This window comes from Nomascus leucogenys, chromosome 15 (assembly GCF_006542625.1).
Source record: "Nomascus leucogenys isolate Asia chromosome 15, Asia_NLE_v1, whole genome shotgun sequence".
NCBI classification, from domain to species: Eukaryota; Metazoa; Chordata; class Mammalia; order Primates; family Hylobatidae; genus Nomascus; species Nomascus leucogenys.
Window position 1 is genome coordinate 79010868 of NC_044395.1, and position 26031 is coordinate 79036898.

General features: G+C 39.0%; 1 protein-coding gene across 2 annotated transcripts; it reads right to left on the bottom strand.

The window, feature by feature from the left end:
• Positions 1-25762, bottom strand: SAAL1 (serum amyloid A like 1). Of its 2 annotated transcripts, none has more exons than XM_030829520.1 (12): positions 25581-25762; positions 22897-23010; positions 16510-16593; positions 11933-12012; positions 10125-10184; positions 9869-9984; positions 9020-9200; positions 6825-6907; positions 6548-6736; positions 3193-3386; positions 1076-1168; positions 1-149 (listed from the first exon to the last, which is right to left on the bottom strand). In XM_030829520.1, exons 1-12 carry the CDS (start codon positions 25716-25718, stop codon positions 57-59), a joined length of 1425 nt encoding a protein of 474 aa, XP_030685380.1. In that variant the 5' UTR covers positions 25719-25762; the 3' UTR covers positions 1-56. The 2 variants fall into 2 exon arrangements, with proteins under 2 accessions (XP_030685380.1, XP_030685379.1); XM_030829519.1 differs by having other exon boundaries at positions 3193-3389.
• Between the last annotated feature and the right edge of the window lie 269 nt (positions 25763-26031).

Consider the following 26031-nt stretch of genomic DNA (forward strand, 5'->3'; position numbering starts at 1 on the left):
TGTCAGTGAGAAAAATTAAGTTTATTTCTTATACAGAAGTAATTCCAATTCAGGTTTTAAGTCTGAACCTTCAAACTTGGGAAGCTTTTTTCCAAGTCATCAGCAAGTGCCTTATCAACTTCACGTAGGATTTTAATAAAATCTTCCACCTGTGAGTCAAACAAACAAACAAAAAATCAAACACAGAAGAGAAAAATGTGCTTTAAGGTACTGATTGCTCTACCTGTGGTTTCTAAATGGTCCAATGGAAAAGAAATGCTGGCAGATCTCTAGATGACAGTAATAGTACTTCCTAAGCAGTCTTCTAAATCATTCTCAAGGAAATGACTATGCTTTCCCATTCCATTTTACTCTTGAGCTAGTACTTCTCCCCCTGCCTCCTCTTTACAGCCTGTTCCCACATTCTGTCCTTCATTTTCCTGAAAAAGTTCCTATTTTGAAATCTGATTCTAATGGTAGGAAATGTGATGTAATTTGAAGAACCATAAAAACTTACTGACTATTCCCAAGAATCTGATTTTGGCTTAATATAGATGCTACCTACTTCATAACAGAAAGGAGTACTATAAATTCAGAGCTTATTTTTTTCCTCTTAGAATTGTTACTCCCAATAGTATTATGAATTTTCCAGTAGTCATCTTTTTTTCCCTCAACTTTTATTGTAGACTCAGAGGAGTCTAATTGTCTAAATGTGCAGGTTTGTTACAAAGGTATATTACATGATGCTGAGGTCTGAGGCACAGATGAACCTGTCACCCAGGCAGTGAGCTTAGTACCCAATAGGTAGTTTTTCAGCCCTTGCCCTCCGTCCCTCCCTCCCCTCCTCCTGTAGTCCCCAGTGTCTACTGTTCCCATTTTTATGTCCATAGTATCCAATGGTTTAGCTCCCACTTCTAAGAGAGAACATACAACATTTGGCTTTCTGTTTCCAGCAGTCATCTATCTGACAAAGGCGTTAAGTCATATAAATGGTATATACTATCATTTTTGACAATGACCTCGAAATCAAGTGCTTACTTGGAAACATTTAGTAATCCTACGAAACTTGGCCACCTATACATTTACTCATACTCACCACAGGGCTATAGAAAGGAAGAAGGTTTTGAAACGCAGAGGAACACTTCTGTTTGCTCAACTGGCCTTCCTTTACTCCCTGAGCCACTGTCTCCTAAAACAACAAGATTTAATGTCAAAAAAGGAAAATTTTTCAAGCTTTAACTAGTGAATAAAAACAAATCAGGATATTCAATTTCCTCCTGACTTCATAGGCATTTCAAATGTCCCACCTGAATCCACCAACATCAAGGAGGCTTATGTAACCCAAACATGTTCTCCACTATCATCTTTATTTTAGTGAAGGGCACCACCATCCACCCTGCTACAGAGACTACAAACTTGGAACACAGAAAGACTTTTCCTTCTCCCCTCCCACTGTCCCCTCCTGGCAAGTGCTCAATTCTATTCTACCAAATCTCTTACACCAAACCCTCCTCTCCATTCAAAATTCCATTGTTTAGGCTGCCATCATTTTTCAGATTATTCTTGAAGATTACCAACCACAAGAGCCTGTTAGTTGATCTCCTGCCCTCCAGCCTCAACTCTCTCTACTCCTTCCTCTCTATTGCTTTTGGAGTAATCTTTCTAAACTGATCATATCACTTGGTGCTTAAAAGAAAAAAATCTTTAGTAGCTCCTCAGTTTCTTCAAGATGAAGTCTAAATCCCCTAAATATTACATAAGAATTTGCATGACATAGCACTTGTGTATTCTCAGCCCACCTTTCTTTGATGTTCCTACCACTTAAAAGTTAAGAAATATTGATGTCCCTTGCTCCAAAAAACAAAAGCAACAGCAAAGAATGGGAAAAAAATACATGCGATAAATATGGAAAAGATACATTATTACCCAAGAAATTCACACAAATAATCAAAATGGATAAATTATAAAAAAGTAGGAAACAAAATTAATATACATCCAAATATTTCAATCTCATTAATTTAAAAATGCAAATCAAAGTAAGACACAATTTATTACCTAAACTTTGACATAAAAATTATAATACCCAATAATAAGGATCAAGTAAAACCAACATTTTCACATGTAAATAGCATTTTGACAAAATATGGCCATTACGCCTTAGCCATCTTCATATTTATAATGTTGAATCCAGTAATTTAAATTCTGTAAAACCTGCTAAGGTAATAACCCCAAATCTGGAAAATACAAATATGGAAAAGGGAAGCAAGACAACTAATAAAAAAAAAAAATCATCAGAATAAGAGAAACTTTTTGTTTCATTTTGTTTTTTGAGATAGGGTCTCACTCTGTCACTCAAGTTGGAGTGTAGTGGCACAGTCTGGGCTCACTGCAGCCTCGATCTCCTAGGCTCAAGCAATCCTTCCATCTTTGCCTCCCAAGTAGCTAGGATCACAGGCGTGTGCCACCATGCCCAGCTAATTTTTTTATTTTTTGTAGAGATGAGGTTTTGCCATGTTGTCCAAACTGGTCTCAAACTCCTGGGCTCAAGTGATCCACCTGCCTCAGCCTCCCAAGTGCTGGGATTATGGGCGCCTGGCCAAGAGAAACTTCTTAAGGAATACTCTTTAAAAAATTAAGTGGGTATGAATAAATATATTCTTCACAGCTATATTTATAACATTTTATATTCATAGTACAATATATTCATAACATACTCATAATACATTTCTTTCCAAATATATGGATAGAAAAAATATGGTCAAAGGAAGAATGTTAATAACCATTGAACATATTCAGGCAGAATATTCCTTAAGAGAAGTTTGCAGTAAATTTTGAAAACTGATTATTTGGTAAATTAGGTTTAAACTGGCTCTCAGTAAAAAGTCTTTCATCTAGAATCAAGAAAAATGCTTATAATATAGTGTTAAGGGAAAATAGTAGTCTATAAAAATTGCATATGCTGCGTTAAAGTATATGAAAAATGCATTTATAAAAATACACGCATGCAAACATAGGCATATGTCTGTCACACATAAACATATCAAACCACATCAGCTAGTTGTTTTTAAGATTATAAACTCATGGTGATATTAAGATTTTACTTTATTTTCCCAAATTATATATTACTTTCATATTTTTAAAAAAATAAAGTTTGGAGCGTTAAGCAACCTACACTTTCTTTTGCTTATGACATCATCAATACTTCTTTCCTACCTTTGTTAATGCCTGAAAAATATTAGAAAGAAATTCACATAAAATATCCTTCAAGATTTTCAAGTGGAAATCATCTTGGGTTAAATCAGTCTTTTTAGTTTCTTCTGTGTTAGACTCCGCCGAGTTCTCTGTTTTTTTCTGACACTGTTCCATATTTTGTAAGACCCGAATGAGGCTGTCAATTAGAGGAAGATCTACTGTATAAACAAATCAAGAAGCATGGAATTGGCCAGTTAAGTTTGGTTTTTCATTCACATGTACTGAATTAGTGCTAGACATTATTATTTTGGGTATTACAGATACAGTGGTAACATCAGCAAGATGTCAGCCTGTAAGAGGCTTACATTTTTATACTTTCAAATAAGTAAATAAAATAGACTATTTCAGGTTTTGGTTAAGTTCTATGAAGGAAATAAAAGAGGAATATAACACAGCAGCCTAGCAGGGCTAGCTCTCTGGCAAGGTGACACTGAGTTGAGAACTAAAGCAATGAAGCACCAGCAATCAAAAGAGCCTAGGAGGCCAGGGGTGGTAGCTCACGCTTGTCATCTCAGCACTTTGAGAGGCCAAGATGGGCGGGTAGCTTGAGCCCAGGAGTACAAGACCAGCCTGAGCAATATGGCGAAACCGTGTCTTTACAAAAAGTACATAAAAATTAGCTCACAGGATTTTTCTACCACTACCACTGTTACCATCTCCAAGTTTTAACATTTCTTGCTATGAGTCAATTATCAAGAATCTCTAAAAGCCTCCTAACTCATGTCCCTTTTGTACCCATGACTCCCTACATTTCTCATCAAAACAGCAGCCTATTAAAGTCAGCTCATGTGTATGCAACTTCTGCTTAAAACCCACCATGGTTTCCCACCTCATTCAGAGGAAAAGGCAAAATCAGGCCCTCCATACTCTACCTCTCTGGCTCCATGTGCTACTTTGCTAAATCCACCCCAGCCACATGGGATCTCACTGTTCCTCCTCAAAGATACCAGGCATACTTCTGGTTGAGGGCTTTTACACTTTCTATTCCCTCTGTCTGGAATGTTCTTCTCCCCAAGTATGCACATGACTCCCTCATTCTCTCTCTAAGGACTGTACTCAATGCCACCTTCTCAATGAGGTAACGTATCTATAAATGAAGATCTTAAAAATATTCAACTTTCCTTTTTTATTAAAAACTCAATAAAATAGAAACGGATTAATATTTCCTTAAATGGTAAGACATATCTGTTTTTGGAGGGGGGGGGGGTGCAGAGTCTTGCTCTGTTGCCCAGGCTGGAGTACAATGGCGCAATTTCGGCTCACTGCAGCCTCCGCCTCCCAAGTTCAAGCAACTCTCCTGCCTCAGCCTTCTGAGTAGTTGAGATTACAGGCGTGCGCCACCAAGCCTGGCTAATTTTTTTATTTTTAGCAGAGACAAGGTTTCATCATGTTAGCCAGACTGACTTTGAACTCCTAACCACAGGTAATCTGCCCTCCTCAGCCTCCCAAAGTGCTGGGATTATAGGTGTGAGCCACAGCACCTGGCTGTAAAACACATATCTTATACCCAATAATGCTTAACAGTGGAACTCTAGGATTATTCCTAATAAAATCAGGAAGAAGGTAAGGATGTTTTCTACCATCACTATTATTTTACACCAGAGATTCTAGGCAACCCAGAAAGACAAGAAGAATAAACCAGAGATAGACAAGTGATAAAATATATCTAATTTAAGCCAAAGCACTATCAGATAAAGCCCAAAGATTATTACTGGAACGACTACTAAAAATAGTAAGAATTTGGTAAGGTTACAGGATACAAAGTTAATATACAGAAATCAATAGCCTTCATATATTCCAACAATAATAATCAGTGGAAGAAAATATGTCATAGACAATAGTGGAAGAAAATATGTCATAGACAATAGTAAACCCAAAAGATAAAATATCTAGGAATGAAACTAATAAGAAATATCCAAGATCTATATGAAGAAACCATTACTGAGGGACACAAAAAAAGACCTGAACAAATGAAAGGGCATAACATATTCTATCAAGTTAACACAACGTCAACAAAAATGTCAGAAAGTTTTTGTTTTTGGAACTCAAAGTTAGTGATAAGAATAGTTAAAAACATTCTGAAAACTTAGAATGAAGAGGAATTTGCCTTATTAGGTATTAAAACATAAAACCTTAATATTTAAAAACACTATGGCTACTAATATATGAATACAGCAATGGAAATGAATAGAATATATAGGTGAATTTTAAAAATAATGATGAAACTTCAAATCAGTGTGGGTAAGCTGGATTATTCACTAAATGATGTTGAGATAACTAGGTAGCCCTCTGGGAAAAAACTGATACCACTAGTACCAAAGTTATCAAAGGGGGGAAAAAAATTAAAGCCACACTTCACATGTGACACCAGAATAAATTCTAAACGAATCATGAATTTAATTGTGGTCATAAAAATCATTCTGTGAAAGAATATGTTTACATAGGAAAATACTCATTTTATATTTCTAAATGAAGTGTTGGCTAAAAAACAGAATTAAATATATGTGCATGTGTGGGATGGTAAGATTACAAACATCATGTTTCCTTGATATTTTTTATAAATTTTTAGGCAGGGTGCAGTGGCTCATGCCTGTAATCCCAGCACTCTGGAAGGCAAGGCAGGAGGGTCATTTGAGCCCAGGAGTTTGTGACAAGCCTGGGCAAGATTGTGAGACCCTGTCTCTACAAAAAATTTAAAAACTAGCCAGGTGTGGTGTCATGTGCCTGTAGTCCCAGCTACTCAGGAGGCTGAGGTGAGACAATCACCTGAGCCCAGGAATTCAAGGTTGCAGTGAGCTATGATCCTGCCATTGCACTACAGCCTGGGCGACAAAATAAGACTCTGGCTTTAAAATAAGTAAAGAGGCCAGGTGGGGTGGCTCACGCCTGTAATCCCAGCACTTTGGGAGGCCAAGGTGAGTGGATCACCTGAGGTAAGGAGTTCGAGCCCAGCCTGGCCAACATGGTAAAACCCCGTCTCTACTGAAAAAATACAAAAATTAGCCAGGCATAGTGGTGTGCGCCTGTAATCCCAGCTACTTGGGAGGCTGAGGCACGAGAATCACTTGAACCCAGGAGGCAGAGGTTACAGTGAGCCAAGATTGTACCACTGCTCCAGCCTGGGCAACAGAGCAAGACTCTTGTTTCCAAAAAATAAAAATAAATAAAAAATAAAATAAGTAAATAAATACGATAATAAAATAAATTTTTGAAGTTTAGCATGTAATATTTTTATAATTAGGGAAATGAAAGCATTTTTTAAAAGGGAGAAATAAATGAAATGAAAAACAGTATGAGCCTGGGAAACTGTACTTGCCTTTTTCTATCTTTAGATACTCTTGCTCAGTCTGTGAGGCATAGATGGCAGACAACACTGAAAAAACAGAGGCTAGCACTGTTTTCTGTTCTTGAAGAATGATGGGTGGATCATCAGACTGGCAGAATTCATGGCAGACCAGGTCAAAAAGTAAATTCCAAATGTCTTTTCCAGTGTCAGGACAATGTACTTAATAAAGAGGACAAATAAAGCAGTACTTTAAAATCAGCAAACAATTAAATGAGTAACTGTAGTGCATCCCGATAAACCACCTTACCAATTGCTTGAATTCCGTCATCCACTGTAGTAAGCAGTTGTAAAATATGCATGTAAACATCAAGCCATTCTGGATTTTCAGAACTAAATAGGAAAAGTAAAAGCACTGAATCAACAACTTTACTGTCCAGGGGATTCCAATCATTCTTCCATTCAATAAATGTTTATTACTCTGCCAGCCACTGTTCAAAGTGCTGAAGATAAAACAAGGAAAGGAACGAAGTCTCTGTGCTCATTAGAGCTTTTATATTCTAATAGGGGAAACAGCAAAAAATAAACAAATATTATATAATATAATCAACATACACAGGAAAAGAAGTAAAAAATTCTTTTTGGCTCTATCTCATAAAAGCAACAATGCAGAAACCTGCTAGTTGATACTTTATCATTTTGGTTTGCTTGAATAATCAGAACAAAAAATGACTGCGATTTTTATAGTATGAACGTAAGGTCCACTGCACCATGCATCAACAATAATGATGTTCTGAAAATGTCTCAGGATTATCCTAGCTCTGTAGCTGAGAATACTAAAACCATGTAAGTCTAATTCTCATGATCAACCGTTTGGATTCTCAAAAATCTAAATAGTTTCGAAACTCAAAATCTTTAGTTCTTCAACCAAACAAGTGAAAAGACAGTGAACAATTAAAACGATGGTTTGGCAAATGTTTATTTAAGTACTTACAAATTTCACGCACTATGTTACGAGTTGAGAAAACAGATGCATAAGATGTTATCCCTACCTTCATAAAGTTTATACTCTAAAAGGAAAGAAGATTGCAAGTGGGGTAATTACAATAAAGTGGTACTAACGTAGCACTATAGGGCTAGGAACTTCACAAAGCCAGGAGACTTAGTTTGCAGGGTCAGGGAAGGTATCTCAAGAAAAATGATGTTTACATAGAAACATGAAGGGGCAAAGAAGTGTCTGAGGTGGAGGAAACATACTGTGCAAAGGCCTGGAGACAAGAGAGCCTGGTTCAGTTGAAGAAGTGAAGCAAACTTCACATGACTGAAATGCAGAGTACAAGGAATAAGGATAGCGCTACTGGGTCTATAAGCTGTACTTTTTTTTTTTGAGAATTTTTCATTTATTTCATTCTTTTTTCCCCTATTTTATTTATTTATATTTTGGATTCAGAAGGTACATGTTGGGGGTTGTTACATGCATGATGCTGAGGTTTGGGAATATGGATGGTCCCATCACACAGGTGATGTACGTAGTACCCAAGCTGTGTTTGTTTGTTTGTTTGTTTGTTTTTCTGGATCTTATCCTAAGGAAGGCAACTGAAAAGACTGAAGCATGAGAGTGAGATGAGTGCATACTTTGCAAAAACAGCTTTAAAGTCTAGGCTTGGCAAAAGCAAGCATAGAGGCAGGGAATTCAAGTAAAAGAATGTGGCAGTTCTCCAGATGAGAGACAATAATGGCTTGATTGGCATGGATGGAATCCCAGAGGAAGTCAGGAATAAGGGTTGGGAGTTGACTGCAATGGGAAAATACTGGGGCAGGAAAGATTCAGTAATGGCTTCTCCATTTCTTCTAGATTATCCAAATAGGATAATGATTACATCATTTACTGAGATTGAGAATACTGGTGAAGCAGGTTTAGGGAAAGATGATGAATTTAATCCTCACTTGGATAAAGGACACAAAATTAATAGGTTTTGATGTGGCTTACTCAGCACTAAGAATGCACTAAGCAAACCACTAAGCAGATCAATTTAAAAATTAATTTTCTAGTGATTAGCAATAAACAGTTTTAATGACCTGTAAGGCTTAGTAATCACTCTTGGCAAGACATCAGAGTCCCAACATCAGTCACTTATTGAAGACTGGCATATAAACACAAGGAGAAAAAAAAAAACAAATGCAACGTTTATGAAGAAGTTGTTAAATGTTCAATGTAAAATAAAGCACAAGAAAATGTTTTCTCTTTGATTTAAATTACATAAAATATGGTAAGACAGAAACCACAGCTAATGTTGAGTGACAGCCTATAGCTAAATGATAATATAACAGGAACTTTGTAACCACTATACAGGTTGCATCACAAATAGTAGTAGTGAATTAACATAACAAGGAGTGACTATATACTTTATTCTGTTGTAGGGAATATAAGAAGACTTTTATATCTGAGAATATTTCTAGCAATTGCATTTTCCCAGAACATTTTGCACGAAAGAGCTCACCTACCGTACTTGTTTGGCAGCTTCAAGTATACATGGCACAAGCCGAAACACTGGCTGCTCTTCAGACTCTTCCTGGGGTTGGTCCAGAGGCTGAGTAGCCCCATTTCTGACCCATTCTAACATTAGTTTCTCATCCAAATCAAAGAGCTTATCCACAACCTCCCCCACCTTCACCAGCAAGTCAACTGCAGAGAATAAAACAGATATCGAAATGAAAAACAAACTGCTAAAAGCAATAGGGTTAAGCAAAATTCCTAAAGCTATTCTAAGAAAACCAAATCTTGCCAAAGCAGTACTTATTCTAAAGGGTGATTTACTTATCTTGTATGTTTAAATTTGCTTATCTTTCCTCATTTTTAAATGAGGAATTTATCACTGTCCCAGGAGTTTAAGAAATTTTATATCTTCAATCAAAAAACTTTCTCCAAAAAACAAACAAACAAAAAGCTGGACATGGTGGCTTACACCTATACTCCCAACACTTTTGGGAGCCCAAGGCTGGATGACTGCTTGAACACACGAGTTGGAAACCAGCCCAGGCAAGAAAGCGAGACCCCGTCTCTACAAAAAATTTTAAAATGAGCTGAGCATGGCGGTGCATGACTATAGTCCCAGCTATTGGGGAGATTAACAGAAGGATACCTTGAGCCCAGGAGTTTGAGGCTGTAGTGGGCTATGATCACACTACTGCACTCCAACCTGGGTGACAGAGCAAGATTCTGTCTCAAACAAACTTCATTACCTTGCACTCGAGGCTTTTTTAAAAAAGGTGACTTCTAAAAATAGTTACTTGGTTTCCTAAAAATTAAATACAATTTAAAACATTTTTTTTCTAGAGTACACGATGACTTACCATTTGTTGAACTTGACATAATGAAGCAAATGCTATCATAAATAGCTGGATGTTCCCGGATCCTTTCAACCCAAACACTGGCCACTTCTGCCTGGGAAAGGCAAGTAAGCAACAACCTACATGGTAAACGTGGGTTGAATTTCTACTTTTCAAAAAAAAAAAAACAGTAAAGGAAATTTGAAAATAAAAAATTAACTTTTTTTTCTTATCTACTCTTATGAGTAACCTTATAGAATTCATAAAAGGAAAAGCATACCTGCTTGTTTCCAGCAGAGTAGGTGGGTCTGAATCATACAAACAGTGCAATAACATCTGCCTACAAAAACAAAGAAGTTAACCGATATGCCTCACTTCTTGCATTTAAAATATCAGTTTTCATTTAATTTTTTGAACATCTTTATTGTGAAATACAGCATATATTCAGAAAAGCTCAAAAGATACAAATCTATAGTTAATAATTATGAAGCAAACACTCGTGTTTCCAAGAAACAGAACAGAGCAGCATCTCTATAGTCACCATGTGTCCATTCCAAATCACAATTCTCTTTCCCACCTAGAAATGATGACCATTCTGATTTTTCCAGCAATCATTTCCTTACTTTGCTCTATAGTTTTATTATTTTATATATTTTGGTGTTGCTTTACACTGCAGGTAAAAGGATTAAGAGGACATGCTGAATAAATAGACATAATCTGGGAGGTTATTTGGATTCATGAAGACAGTCAAGGAGGGGAGACAACAGATGAAATAAATTATATTATACTTATTGAGTCTTCATTTATTTGCTGAAAATTATACATGTAAGATCCACCCATGTTGTTTCTTTAGCTGTTATTCTTCGACAGATTGCTACAGAGCACTCCATTGTGTGAAAATAACACAATTTATTTTTCCAGACTACTGTTGATGGACATTTGTGTTGATTCCAATTTGGTGCTATTTCAAGCAATCCTCCTATAATATTTGTAAGAGTTATCCTGATGCACACATGCACAGTTTCTCTTATCATATATGCCCACTATGAGCTGGTCACAGCACATGCATATGTTCCAACGTGACCAGATAATGCCCAACTATTCTAAAGTGGTTCAACAAATTTACATCCCATCAGCAATATAAATTGCACCATACTAATATTAAGACAAGCATTTAATTGAATTTATAACATTTGTTAACATTTCTCATTTTTGGATTTTTGATAGAGAACATTAGAGACCAAACATAATCTTAAGTCATTTGCTCCATGGATGACAGTAAATTACTGAGGAATAAATACTCTGAACTAGGATCTTAAAGTCCCTCTACAACTAGGAGTTCTCTCTTTCTGAGAAACCCAGGTACTTGAATCCTGTGATAAAACCCTCACGGCCCCAGCTCTGACAAAAACTGCCTGGAACAGTTTTCTTAACCTATTTTGGGTACAAATTTCTTTGAGATTCTGATTAAAAGCCATGAACCCTTTGCCTAGAAAACTAATACACTCACAAAATTCAGCATATAAATTTCGGGGTGTTCTCAGAACACAGTAACCACTTGGGTTTCCTCCATTAAAAAACCTTCTGCCCAGAACTTTACACATGGAGAAGAGAACTAGCCTCGAAGCAGAAATCTGAGTCTTTTCATCAGAGGCAACCCTTTATCTTCTAGTTGTTGGCAAGTCTTACCCTCTAAGTCAGAGCTCTCAGGACGACATTATTCAACAAATCTAGTTTCTGTAGACTCCAGCTGAGTCATCAGATTCCCTGCCCCTAAACTGTTTTGGATTCCAGTTGGCTGCCCCATCTCCAAGTTTTGGCCCACTGGTTCTTCCCCTATCTGGCTTACTGCCACCAGCTGACAATTCAGGTTCCTTTGCTACTGAAGAAAACAGGCTTAAATCCTGAATCATTTCAGTACCTCCTGAAGAAGCCCCTAGCTATCAACACACAACGAAGTTCCCAGAGAGTGTTCATCAAGACAAAGAAAGGACTGTCTTTCAAATTTGCTACTTTTCCTATGTATTAGAATTTCCTTAAGGATATAAATGAATATATTAAAAAACATAATTATATAGTAAGACTTACCCAAGATTTTTATCACTGCTGATGGACACACATATCTCCCGGAAACAGGCCATATTACCTAAAATTCCCACACAGATTTCCTGCCAAATCAAATTTTACAAGTCACAATGGCTCTGAGATGAAAGGCATAAACAAAAATATCAACTTGAACAAAAACTTTTGCTGAGCCAAGTTTTGGGGCAAGGCGGAGGGGAGGCAGAATAAAGAAATACATATACTGCCTGTACCCTAACCTTGACAAGCTTACAGTATTTGAGAAGGGATGAAAAACATAAGAACAAGAAAGGGCAAAGGCAGGAGCTATGCAATAAGAACTCCTATCGATAAAATGAGTTTTAAATGATTGATAGGACTGAGATATGCAAACAAAAGACAGACGTTCAAATAAGGGGAAAGTATCAGTAAAGGCAGGAAGGAAATCATGTACATGGCGAATACTGTAGACAATAAAGTACTCTGGTTGTGGCACAAAGTGGGTGAACAGCATGAGGTAAATACTGCAGGTATAAAGGACTGAGATTAAGGGCTCTGAATGCCATGTTGAAGAATTAGACTTAATCTGGGAAGTTATTTGGAATCATGAAGATGCTCAAGGAGGGGAGACAACACACTGAAACAGTATCTTAGAAAGATTATTCTGGTGGCAAAATGCATAATGTATTGGTGTAGACCCTCTTTATCCATGGTTTCAGTTACCCATGGTCAACCTTGGTATAAAAGTACTAAATAGAAAATTCTAGAAATAAACAATTCATGTTTTAAACTGCATGCCTTTCTGAGCAGCACGATGAAACCTTGCACCATCTCACCCGGGATGTGAATCATTCTTTTGTTCAACATATCCACACTGTATATGCTGCCTGCCCATTAGTTACTTAGTAGCCATCTTGGCTATCAGATCGACCATCATGGTATCTCACAGGACTTGTGTTCGTGTCACCCTTATTTTACTTAATAATGACCCCAAAGCACAAGAGTAGTGATGCTGGCAATTTGGATATGCCAAGGAGCCGCCATTAAGTGCTTTCTTTACATGAAAAGGTAAAAGTTCTTGACTTCATAAGAAAAACAAAAATGTATGCTGAGGTTGCTTAGGATCTCTAAGAACAAATCCATCCATGAAACTGTGAAGAAGGAAAAGGAAATTTGTGCATATTATAAATAGGGTTCAGCACCATCTTCGGTTTTAGGCGTTGGGGGCCTTGGAATATAACCCCCAAGGATAAGGGGAGACTAGCGTATAGGGAAAAGAAGTTGAAAAGAACTTAAGAATCTATCTCAGTAATAGTTAATTAATATGTAATAACAGTTTATTACCACTCATTATGGCCAGGCATTACTCTAAGCATTTTCCGTGTATAATTTCACATAATAACTTAGGTGACAGGTACTAATAGTATCCCTATTTTTTCAGATGAGGAAACTAAGGCACAGAGAAGTTAACCTACTTGCCTAAGATCTTAAGATCTCCAACTAGAACACGGCAGAGCTCCAGAGCTTGAGCATTTAACCACTATTCCAAACTGCACCTCAGTTATCAAGATGCAAGAGGAAGAGGGCCCTCAGGCATGGAAAAGGATGAAGCTGAGGAAGACTCTCAAGGTGAAAGCAAAATAATCCAGTGTGTGGATAAGGGAGAAAGCAGTTGAACTTGACTCCTAGCTTTCAAGTTGCCTCATTTCCCCGTCAGTGATATTGGTCCCGTTGACAGGAAAACTAAAAAAGAAAGTGCATAAAAGGCTACAATGAGTTCAGATGGTACAGTGTTTCCAACCTTGCTGGAACATAAGAATCACTCAGGGAGCTTGTTAAAAATACAGACTTCCAAATCTCATCTCAGATCTACTGAATCGTAATTTCCAGGGTAGAGCCTGGAAAGCTATTGTTTACCCAGCATATACCAGGTGACTTTTATGATCAGTTAAGTGTGACCATAAATCACTGAGGACATACAGAATTCAGGGTTAGAGAGTACAGCTGACCCTTGAACACAGGTTTGAATGTGTGGGTCCACTTACAGGTGGATTTTTTCTAACCAAAATTGGACTGAAAATACAGTGTCCTCAAGATGCAAAACCTGTGTAATATGCAGAGCTGACTTTTCATACACACAGGTTCCACAGAGCTGACTGCAGAATTGAGTATGTGCGGATTTCAGTATGGGGGAATGTCTTGCAACCATCCCCCATGTATACCAACGGACAACTGTATGGATATGCAAGCAGAGAATGCCTGAAGAAAGTTGGAGATGTGACATCAGTTATCAGAAGGGAAGTCGAGGCTTTGCTCCTACAGGCAGAGCTGCAACTTAAAGGTGTAAAGAACACGTAAGTTCACAAGGGAAATGAATATAACGAGAACAAAGGATCAGGGCCTACACCTTAGAAAAAGTCCATATTCAGGACAGTATAAAAAAGGAAGAAAGAAAAAAGCCAATGAAAGGTGACAGACGAGTGACTGAAGAGGTCAGAGACGACAGTGGGGTGACACAGGAGCTATAGAAATGAAGTTTCAATAAAAAGTGGGTGGTCAAATGTTGGGAAAAGATTAAGAGTGAGTAGGGGCAGAAAAAAACCACATACGTTTCCCTTATACACTAAAGAGGGAATAACTGAACTTCCAATCAAAGATCAAGTTTTTCTGTCTTGGCTGTTCACTGGAATCACCTGGGGAACTTTAAAAGCTGCCCAGAGTCTCACACTTGGAGATTCTGCTTTAACTCATCTAGGGTATGGCCTGACCCAAGATTTTCAAAAGTTCCCTAGGGCAAAGCTTCTCAGAGTGTGGCAATGCACCAGAGCACCAGCATCACCTGGGAGCATATTAGGAATCCTGGACCTACTGGACTAGAAATTCTGGAGGGAGGCTCAGCAATTAGTGATGCGGGGACATGCTTAAGTTTGAGAGCCCCTGTCCCAGGTGATTCTAACATGCAGCCAAGGCTGAGAATCACTGTGGCAGCAGACGGTGGCCAGCAGATATATACAACAATATGACTAATTCCTAAAAGGTGCCATTCCTGACATAAGCTTATTTCTATATACTAGTAGTGAGTAAATATATTTAAGACAGAAAAACTCAGTACAAAAATAGCATAATCGTCAAATCTTATATTAATGTAAGGAACCAAGGAAAAAATGGTTAATCAGGCCCTAATTCAAAGATAACATTCTGCTTAAATAAGAATTTTAATTCAACATTCAATTTGTAAAAATATACTATGGAATTCTCCATTTTATAATCTGAAAGAGAGGAAATACAGTACAGTGGTTATATTGGAGTCAGGCCTAGGCTGAAATCTCAGCTCCATTCTTTCCTAGTTGTGTGACCCTGAACACATATCTTCACCCAAGATTTAGTTTTTTAAAAGTATACCTCATAGCAGTAAGACCAGGTATTCAGTAAATAGCAGTTTTCCATAATTATTGAACAGATATTTACTAATCCACAATATGCATAGCACATGGCAATTTAATTGGCAATAAAGCACAGTACACTGCACAGTATATAAAGGCCTCTCCTTTAGTCTTTATCTGTTGTTCATGGCAGTTTACTAACAACAATGACCACTGAAAGCTTACTTACTTATTTGGGAAGGTGTGAAAGGAAAAGTACCACTGTGAATAACAGATGCAAATACTGAGAGGGGACAGAAGGCACACAAAGGGAGGCACGGAGACAGCGTGAGACAGGGAGTAGAAAGGTCTGGCTAAATCGGAAGGGTTATCTGGCTATCCAGATTTTATGCTGGAAAGATGAGTTAGGTTCAGAGAGTAGAAGTCTTGAGCAGCAGGCTGAGTTTAGAATGATTTTCAAGCAATGGTGGATTTTGTCAGTAAAAAAGAGAAATCAACTGAAAAATGGGAGGCCCAGGCTCTGTTCCTTGTTCTGATACGTACTAGCAGCATAACAGTGGTTATGCCTAACTCATCTCCACAGCTGGTAAATGAAAGTGCTAATTTCCCTGGTCCGGCCTGAATCTAAAATTCTATGATTCTCATAATTTTAAATTATTAAATTATTAATAATTTGATATTTTAAATTATTAAATTATTAATAATTTGATATTTTAAGTTATTAAATTATTAACAATTTGATATTTTAAATTATTACAGGCATGTAGTTCACACTTATAATCCAGCACTTTGGAAGGCCAAGGTGGGAGGATCACTTGAGGCCAGGAGTTCAAGACCAGCCTGGGCAACATAAGGAGACCCTTGTCTCCACAAAATAAAAGTAAAAATTAGCTGGGTGTGGTGGCTTACACCTACAGTCCCGGTTACTTGGGAGGCTGAGGTGGGAGGGTCCCTTGAGCCCAGGAGGTCAAGACTTCAGTGAGCCGTGATCACGCCACTGCACTCCAAGCCTTGGAGACATAGTGAGACCCTGTCTCAAAAATAAAATTAAAAAAATTTAAATAGCAAATTACCTAGGACCTGGCAATGTTCAATTAACATCTACAGGCTGATTTGTTGATTTATGGTCAGTAAGAAAATCAAAGTGAGAAAAATAAATGACTATCCAGCACTATTTGTTCTTATTGCTTCAAAGAAGGCTTTAGAAATGTACATACTTACTCTTAATCGAGGACACTTGGACTTGGCCAGTACTCCCATGAATATATCAGGAGCATTAAATTCTTGGAGAAATAAAGCCACATCCTGAAAAGAAAAATGATGATTAGCTTGGATGTTGAATATTCCTCCCTAAACCCCAAAGCTTAGGCAACCATAAAATTCTATATTAAAATTAGAATTTTAGGCTAGGCGCAGTGGCTGACACCTGTAATCCTAGCACTTTGGGAGGCCAAGGCTGGCATATTGCCTGAGCTCAGGAGTTCAAGACCAGCCTGGGAAACATGGTGAAACCCTGTCTCTACTAAAAACACAAAAAAATTAGCCAGACATGGCAGCATGCGCCTATAGTCCCAGCTACTCAGGAGGCTGAGGCAGGCAAATCGCTAGAACCCAGGAGGCAGAGGTTGCAGTGAGCCGAGATCACGCCACTGCACTTCAGCCTGGGTGACAGAGAGAGACTCTGTCTCCAAAAAAAATAAAAAAATAAAATGAAATTAGAATTTTAGACACAAGAAAAAAAAAAAACACAGGCTTAGGAACTGTGTCAACAGACAAAAGTGATGTTAGAGAGTCTTTATGGTAACTGGTCCCAGACAATGGAACAATTTCATAAACAAATCTAAACTACCTACAATACTCCAGAGGATTATCCCACTCTTTTCTGCCCCAACTCTATTTACCTTAATAATTTTTCTGCCCACTAGGAATTCTCATTAAACACATTCAAACACATTTGGTGATTACCTATCAGGTATTGAGCTAGAAGTGGGGGACAAGGGAAAAAAGCAACACGCTGGGCACAGTGGCTCACACCTGTAATCCTAACACTTTGGGAGGCTGGTTAGAAGGCCGAGGTGGGTGGATTACTTGAGCCCAGCTTGGGGAAACATAGTGAAAACCCATATCCACAAAAAATACAAAAATTAGCCAGGTGTGGTGGCACATGCCTGCAGTCCCAGCTACTTGGGAGGTTGAGGTGGGAGGATCACTTGAGCCCGGGGAGGTCGAGGTTGCAGTGAGCCATGACTTTGCCACTGTACTCCAGCCTGGGCAACACAGGGAGAAAAAAAGGAAAAAAAAAAAAAAAAAGTAAAACTTGGCTGGGCAAGGTGGCTCACACCTGTAATCCTAACACTTTGGGAGGCCAGGGCAGGTGGATCACTTGAGCCCAGGAGTTCGAGACCAGCCTAGGCAAACACAGTGAAACACCATCTCTACAAAACATACAAAAATTAGCTGAGCATAGTGGTGTACCATCTGTAGTTCCAGCTACTCAGGAGGCTGAGGTAGAAGGATTGCTTGAACCCATGAGGCAGAGGGCGCAGTGAGCTGAGATCTCGCCACTGCACTCCAGCCTGGGCGACAGAGTGAGACTTTGTCTCAAACAAAAACAAAATTCCTTCTTGTCCTCCAAGAGCTTAAAACACGGTAGGGGAAAGAAGTCAAGAACTGCTATAGGGTTCTGTCCAAAACCAGAACTTGTGTTTTCAAAATCATCAACAGAATAAAAATTCTGATCACAATGTAACTGTGGCAGCCTCATAACTTCTTCCTACAGAGTCTGCCACAGTGCCTAAAAGGGCATCACACAGGTGACATGTGAGTGGACATGTGGCCCCAAATGGGCCAAATCTCACCTAGGAATGTAAGATACAAAAGCTAAGTCAGTTTGCTTGGGGACTTGCAATGTAAAATATACAAATAAAATTAAGTTTCTGGCTGTCCACTGCTTCAGATTTTCACGAAATTTGAGGTGTATATTTGAGAAGCCTTAACTTAAAATATAAGCTGCACGGCTTATGTAAAAATTAAGGGCCCTGGAACATCTCAAAGAGAGAGGCAATTATCCTGCACAGCAACTGAAACCAGTAACCTGCCAGACAACTGACTGCGACACACTCTACTTACTAAAAGACCATGGTCAGAGAAAATAGTATTTTCAAAGATACACTCTAAACTGAAAGTTATAATGGCAGATTCTCTTCACTGTAAGTGATCAAGCTGTCCTGTGGGCAATTCTTTGTCACATGCAGAAATTTTTAAATTTAATGGTAATTCCTGGAGTAGCACAAGGGTGGCCTAACAATATCAACACCAACAGTAATAAAATTAACATTCATTGAACAAGTATTAAATGCCAGGCACAGTGAAGTGGCTTGCATGCTATCTCATTTAATTCTCAAAACAACTCTATCAACTAGTTATCATTATTAGCCCCATTACACTCATAAGCACTCTGAAGTTTAAAAAGTTTAGCAACCTGCCCAAGATTATACAGTCTCAGTAGAGCAAAGCTAGGATTTGAACCCATATGAGTCTGATTTGAGCCTATGGTCTTGTTTTTTAAAAGAGATGGGGGTCTTGCTATCCTGTCCATATTGGAGCAGCGGCTATTCACAGATTCACAGGCATTATCATAGCTCACTGCAGCCTCCAACTACTGGGCTCAAGTGATCCTCCTGCCTCAGCCTCCCAAATAGCTGGGAACACAGGCAAGTACCCAGCAAGACTATGTTCTTAACCAGCACAACATGCTACCTCTCAGGTATTCATCTATTCATTCATTACCCCCCAAATATTTTCTGAAAAACCTAATAGGCACTGTTTTAGGTTCTGGGGACACATCAGTGAACAAGCTAAACAAGGGCTCAGTCCCATGGAATTTTCATTCTAAAGAAATGAACAAACAATAAATATAAAACAACTAAACTACACAATTTCTAAATGCTACAAAGAAAATAAGATGCTATGTGCTAGAAACCAAGATAAAGCAGGTTACTTTAGACATGACATTGAAGAAGGTATTTCGGAAGGGGTGACATTATGCTTTGATGAGAAGGAATTTAAATCCATCAGAGGACACATGTAACAGAGTAAAGCAATTCTGTGGGAACACTGAAACAAGAGAGGTTAATTCTGACTGGAGTGTCTGGGGTGGCATCACAGAGGAGGTGACATTGAAGCCGGACCATAAACAATGAGAAGGATTTTGCCAGCTGGAAGCCATTCTAAGCAGAGTGGCACAAATAGTGCCCATGGACACATGAAAGTACAGGAAGTATCTGGAGGTCTCTGGTCCTCACACACTGAATTCATGGTTACAGAACTATAGGAGACAAGGCTGAGATATAAACTCGCTAGATTTTGCGCCAGGGACCTCAATGGTCAGTGGAGAGCTCAGTTCTGAGTGGTGCCTCAAGGGCACCTCTTGTAAGGGAGCAAAAGGAGGCCAAAGAACATGACTTTGCCCTGCACCAATAACCTCCTTCAAACATTAGCGCTGTTTTCTCAATTTTAAAACTGAGATTTTCACCCTAAGAGTTATTTAAAACACAGGTTTTCTTTTTTAAAAAATTTGTTTAACCATAATTTATCAATAGTTGTAGAATAGAAAGTAGATCTGAGCAATACTCTCAGCCAACCTGATCTGACATTGAGAATAAGATACTCCACCCAGCAACAGCAGAACACACGTGCTTTTTAAGTGAACATGGAATATTTACCGTGTTCACTTAAAACCATATTCTGGGCTATAAAACAAGTCTCAACACATTTAAAAGGATTCAGTGCTCACCAATCACAGCAACAGAAAGATAACTGAAATATTCCCAAATATTTGAAACTTATTATGAACCAAAGAAAAAGTAAAGAATATTAGACAGTATTCTGAACTTCTGCGGTCATGGTGGCTCACGCCTGTAATCCCAGCACTTTGGGAGGCCGGGGCAGGCGGATCACTTGAGGCCAGGAGTTCAAGACCAGCCTGGCCAACATGGCAAAACCCCATCTCTACAAAAAATACAGAGCAAGACTCTGTCTCAAAAAAAATTGTAAACACAGCATATCAGAAATTGTGGAATACTGGTAAAGCATAAATATTTAGGGAAAATTTTATAGTGCTAGATGTCTATCTTTAAAAAGAAAGGATTTCAAAGTATAAAGTATGTGGACAACTGATTTTTGACAAAGACACAAAAGCAATTAGTGGAGAAAGGATCGTCTTTTCAACAAATGAACTTGAACAACTGAATATCCATAGGCAAAAAAAAAACTTCAATCCATCCTTGCACCATATACTATACAAAAATCAACTCAAAATGGATCACAGACTTATATGTAAAACCTAAAATTATAAAACTTTTAGAAGAAAATGTAAGAAAACACCACAATTAAAAAGCAGGCAGAAGATTCAAACAGGTACTTCACCAAAAAAGATACACAGAGTACAAATAAACACATGAAAAGATACTCATCATTAGGAATTAAGGAAGTCCAAATTATAATCACAATGAGTTATCACTACATACTTATTAGCATGGCTAAAATTAAGAAGACTGAACATACTAAGTGTTGGTGAGGTTGAGGAGAAACTGGACCTGGAATTATGTCTCATACACCGCTTGTGGTTATGTAAAATGGTAAAAACTGCTTAGGAAAACAATTTGAAAGTTTCTTAAAAAGTTAAGCATACACCTACCATATGATCCAGCCATGCCACTTGATATGGTCTGGCTCTCTGTCCTCCCCTAAATCTGACCTTGAATTGCAATCCCCATCATCTCCATGTATCAAGGGCAAGACTAGGTGGAGGTAAGTGAATCATGGGGGTGGTTTCCCCCACGCTGTTCTCATGATAATGAGTGAGTCTCATGAGATCTGATAGTTTTATAAGTGTCTGGCATTTCCCCTGCTTGCACTTCTCCTTCCTGCCACCGTGTGAAGAAGGTTCCTGCTTCCCCTTCCCCTTCTGCCATGATTGTAAGTCTCCTGAGGCCTCCCCAGCCATACTGAACTGAGAGTCAATTAAACCTCTTTCCTTTATAAATTACCCAGTCTCAGGTATTTCCTTATAGCAGCATGAAAATGGACTAACACACCACTCTAGGTATTCACCCAAGGGAAAAAGAAGTATATGTCCATACACACTTGTATACAAAAGTTCACAACAGCTTTATCTGTAATAAACCTTAAACAACTCCAACATTCATCAACAGGTAAAAAATAAATTGTGTTATATACATATAATGGAATACCATTCAGCAATTTAAAAAAAAAAAAAAAGCCACTGATATACACAACATGGATGAATCTCAAAATAATTATGCTGTATAAAAGAGCCAGACCAAAAAAAGAATATGAGCACATTTATATAAAACTCTAGAATACACACTAATCTGTAGTGACAGAAAGCAGATCAGTGGTTGCCTGGAGAGGATGGAGGAATGGAGAGGCAAGAGGAAGAGACTACCAAGGACCGTAAAGAAACTTTTAGGGGTGATGGGTGTGGTGACTCATGCCTATAATCCCAGCACTTTGGGAGGCCGAAGCGGGTGGATCATTTGAGGTCAGCAGTTCGAGACCAGCCTCGCCAATAGAGTAAAACCCTGTCTCTACCAAAAATATAAAAATTTGCAGGGATTCGTGGCGCACACCTGTACTCCCAGCTACTCTGGAGGCTATGGCAGGAGAATCACTTGAGCCCTGAAGGTGGAGGTTACAGTGAGCTGAGATGGCACCACTGTACTCCAGCCTGGGTGATAGAGACTCCATCTCAAAAAAAAAAAAAATCAATGTCAATGACACTTCAAAACAATATGCAGTTTTTTTGTGTTAATTATACCTCAATAAAGTTTTAAATAAAATGACTGAAACAATGAATAGCCATTGACAATTTTTAAGAAAATGAGTACAATTAAGTCTGTATTTCTGGAAAAAAAGGTAACACAGGTGGCAATGTAGAGGACAGAAAGGAGGTGAAAGACACTAAAACAAGGATTTTAATCAGGAAGCTACTGCAAAAGTCCAGGTAATAAATCAAGAGAGATTACATAGGTCATTTAATGTCTTTTGGCCTCTATTTTCTTAACTGTAAAATAAGTGTACTACCTACATCACAGGGTTTTTGTGAAGATCAAATAGAATACTACACATGAAAATGCTTTTGAGCTATAGAATACAGATATTAAAACACAATGATTAACATTGCAATTATAGACATATAACTATTTATTGTCCTTTCCTTCTAATATTATCATGGTATATTAGTGGTCTTCTAACTCCTAACCTGCTCTCAAACATATGGCCAGAGTTCTCTTTAGGTAGGTAGGTAGGTATCAGAACTTTCCCGGCCTACATGTGTGTAGGAATACATTCATAAGAGCTATGTATTTAGTCCAAATCTATTGAGAGCTCAGATCCTCCAGCCTCAAAGACAGAAGTTAAGCATTTATAGCTCCTGGGATCTCATTCCCTATATCATATACGGGTGTGATTAAAGACAGGAGATAAAGCCTTTCCCCAGAGTGAAGGACTGAACCGTTTTTAAAACATCCATTCACCATCTCCTCACCCAACAGTCTTTTCAGAGTTTTGTTTCCAGCCTCATACCTCATCCATTGACATATCCCATACTCTGCAAATTTCATTCTCCATTTCTTCATCAAGCTCCGTCTGCTGCTCCTCATCATCTGAGCGAGATTTGGTGTTTTCAGGGCTAACAATCTTCAGAAACATAAACAAAGAAAACATGAATAAAAGTTGTCTACAATACTAACCAGGTACCCAAATACAGCAGGTGATCAAATAACATTTCCTTGTAACGCTGATGAGAAAAAAATTTGATTCCTGGCCAGGGCCACCTTCTGTGTGGAGTTTGCATGTTCTCCCCAAGTGTGCATGAGTCTGTTCCAGATACTTTAGTTTCCTCCTACATCCCCCAGATTTGCACATTAGCATAACTGGTGTCTAAATGGTCCCAATTTGAGTGAGTGTGGGTGTGTGTGTACCTGTGATGGGATGGCATCCTGTCCAGGGCTGGTTTCTGCCTTGCACCTTGAGCTGCTGGTACAGGCTCCAGCCACCCTCAACCCTGAACCAGAGCAAGTGGGTTGTGAAATGGATGAATACAAAATTATTATAAAACAAAAATCTGTAAAGAAGACAATAATCATAGAGATGCACAACAATAATTATGTGGTAGGAAAGTGCTCAGTAAGCCTGCCTTATTTGTTATTGTTTTTGGACTGTACAGTAGTAAGAGGTGGTCATTTTTGCTTTGTAAACATTTATTCCTTGATTTAACACAATCAAAGAATAAAGGTTGTAGTGATAATCACTACAACCACCATCACTCACTAACTCACCAAAATTGGGTAAATAATTATCTTGTTTTTATTAACCTTTCCTAAATGTATTTATAGCTCACATTTATCTCAATGTTTAATATTAGAAGTGTTTTAGGTCCTCATTTAGAAGTTTGGTGATGTTCTTGTGTCCAGAAGTATGCCACAGGGACTTAACTCTTGTTTATATCAATTAGCTATGGTAAAATTGGTTTCATTATCAGTAATTTTGCTTAAAGTCACAATTTCCAAGAACCTACTGATGTTAAGTGAGGACTTACTTTAATATTAACCCATAATCGTTTAGAAGTCACAAAGAAGCTATCAGCAAAGTATCTTCTCTTGCAAAAATTTTTTAAAACCGTAGTGCCTTGGGTAGATCTATTCTTTCAACATTCACAAAGTAAATACTGTTGCTAGGCACTGGGGTAGATATACAAAGACGAGTAAGATATAATCCCTTACGTTTAAGCTTTTTTTTTTTTTTTAACTTTTAGGATCTAGTGGGGAAAGACATGTAAAGGGATAGTCATATTAGAAAAGGCAAAGTGATGCAACTGAATTGTGGACAGAGTTGTGGTAGCAAAAATGATGGACCAATGACCTATTCCTGGGAGAAGATGGGGAACCTTCTCTTAGGTGTTGACATTTAAGCTAAATTTTAAAGGAAGAATAGTAGTTTGTCATGTGAAGAAGGAGAGAAGTGAGTACTCAGAGGAAAGCACAAGAGTTCAGAGTTAAGAAAGGGCCTAGCATGTTTGGGGATGCTGAACAGTTCGGTGTTGATGGAACACAGTGTATCACGAGAAGATGAGGCAGGAAAATGTACAAACAGCCCCGGATTCCAAGCTTCAAGAAACACGCATTTTTCTCCCAGGCAAAGAGAACTAAGAGCAGTATCATGAATAGCCCTGTCTTTAAAGAAGATTATTCTGGCAGCTGTGTAGAAAATTGACTGGAGAGGATAGACAAGAGAAGCAGAGGAACCAATTAGGGAAACATGGGGAGAAGAAAACTCACATTTACTGACAGCCTCCTATAAGCCAAACACCATGCTAAGCACTCTATTGCCATTATAATCTCACTTAACCTACACAATAATCCTATATATAATAATATAAATATTATAATCCCATTTTATAGAAATTAAGAGACAAATAGAGGTTCTGAGCCGTTAGGTGACCTGCAGCTAGTGGGTAATGAAGCTGCGTTTTTTGTTTTTTTGGTGTTTTTTTGAGACAGGGTCTCACTCTGTCCCCCAGCCTGGAGTGCGGTAGCTGGATCATAGCTCACTGCAGCCTCCAACTTCAGGCTCAAGCGATCCTCCAGCCTCAGCCTCCTGAGTCGCTGGGACTACAGGCGTGCACCGTCACGACCGGCTATTTTTTTTTTTTTAAGTTTGTAGAAACCAGGTCTATGTTGCCCAGGCTGGTCTCAAACTCCTGGCTCAAGCGATCCTTCTGCCTCGGCCTCCCAAAGTGTTGGGATTACAGGCGTAAGCCACCGCGCCTGGTCAGAAGCCACGTTTTTTATATAAAAGTTGCATAACCCTAAAGTCACCATTTATTCTATTACAACGATAGTCCATAAAATATATAAATTAAGGACCTGGGCTTCAGAAATGACAGTGGGGATGGGGAGCAAAACCCGAGCAATGCAGTTACACGATCATGTATTTTTAGAGAACTTGCGAAAGCAAAATAGAACGGCAAGTATTTCAGCATCCCTAACATTATACTTCCCTTTGTGTCGAGAGACCCCGAGGGGGCCCAGATAGTTTTGGGGTCCGCAGCGGCCGGCGAAACGCAAGGAGCGAGGTCCCGCAGCGCACGCCTCGGGAGGGGTACTTTGTGGGGATGGCGGCTCCCGGGGCAGGAGGAGCCGCCAGAGGCGGAGCCCCGGTGCCTGGGGGATGTGGGAAGAGCCCACGCGTGGCGCGAGTTTCCACACCTGGATGAGTCCGCTGAGGACGCCGAAGAGCCAGTGTTTGCTGTAGACCGTGCTCCCTATGCAGTCTCCACCGGCCACCTCCTCCTCCTCCTCCTCCTTGTAGAGACCCAGCGGCGGCGGCGAGGGGTTGCGATCCATGACTTTGCCGCGTCCCGCGCTCGAGGTCCGTGCCGGAAGCTGCGGAGGAGACGACCAGCGCCCTAGTGCCAGAGCGCCCGGCACACCGGGCGGGACTCCCCCTACAGCGCCCCCTGCTGTTCGAAGCCTGGCCAGCCAGCCAAGATGGCTTTGACCTCCCCCACTCCATCCTACCCAGGACCCAGGCACGAACATACTCATAATTATTTGTCACCCTCACTGAATCAGGTGTTCCATTTCTCCAGGAGCTCTTAGCCTGATTGAAGAAGGAAGAATAGGGAGCAGGGAGAAAGCCTCAGGAACAGATGTGAAT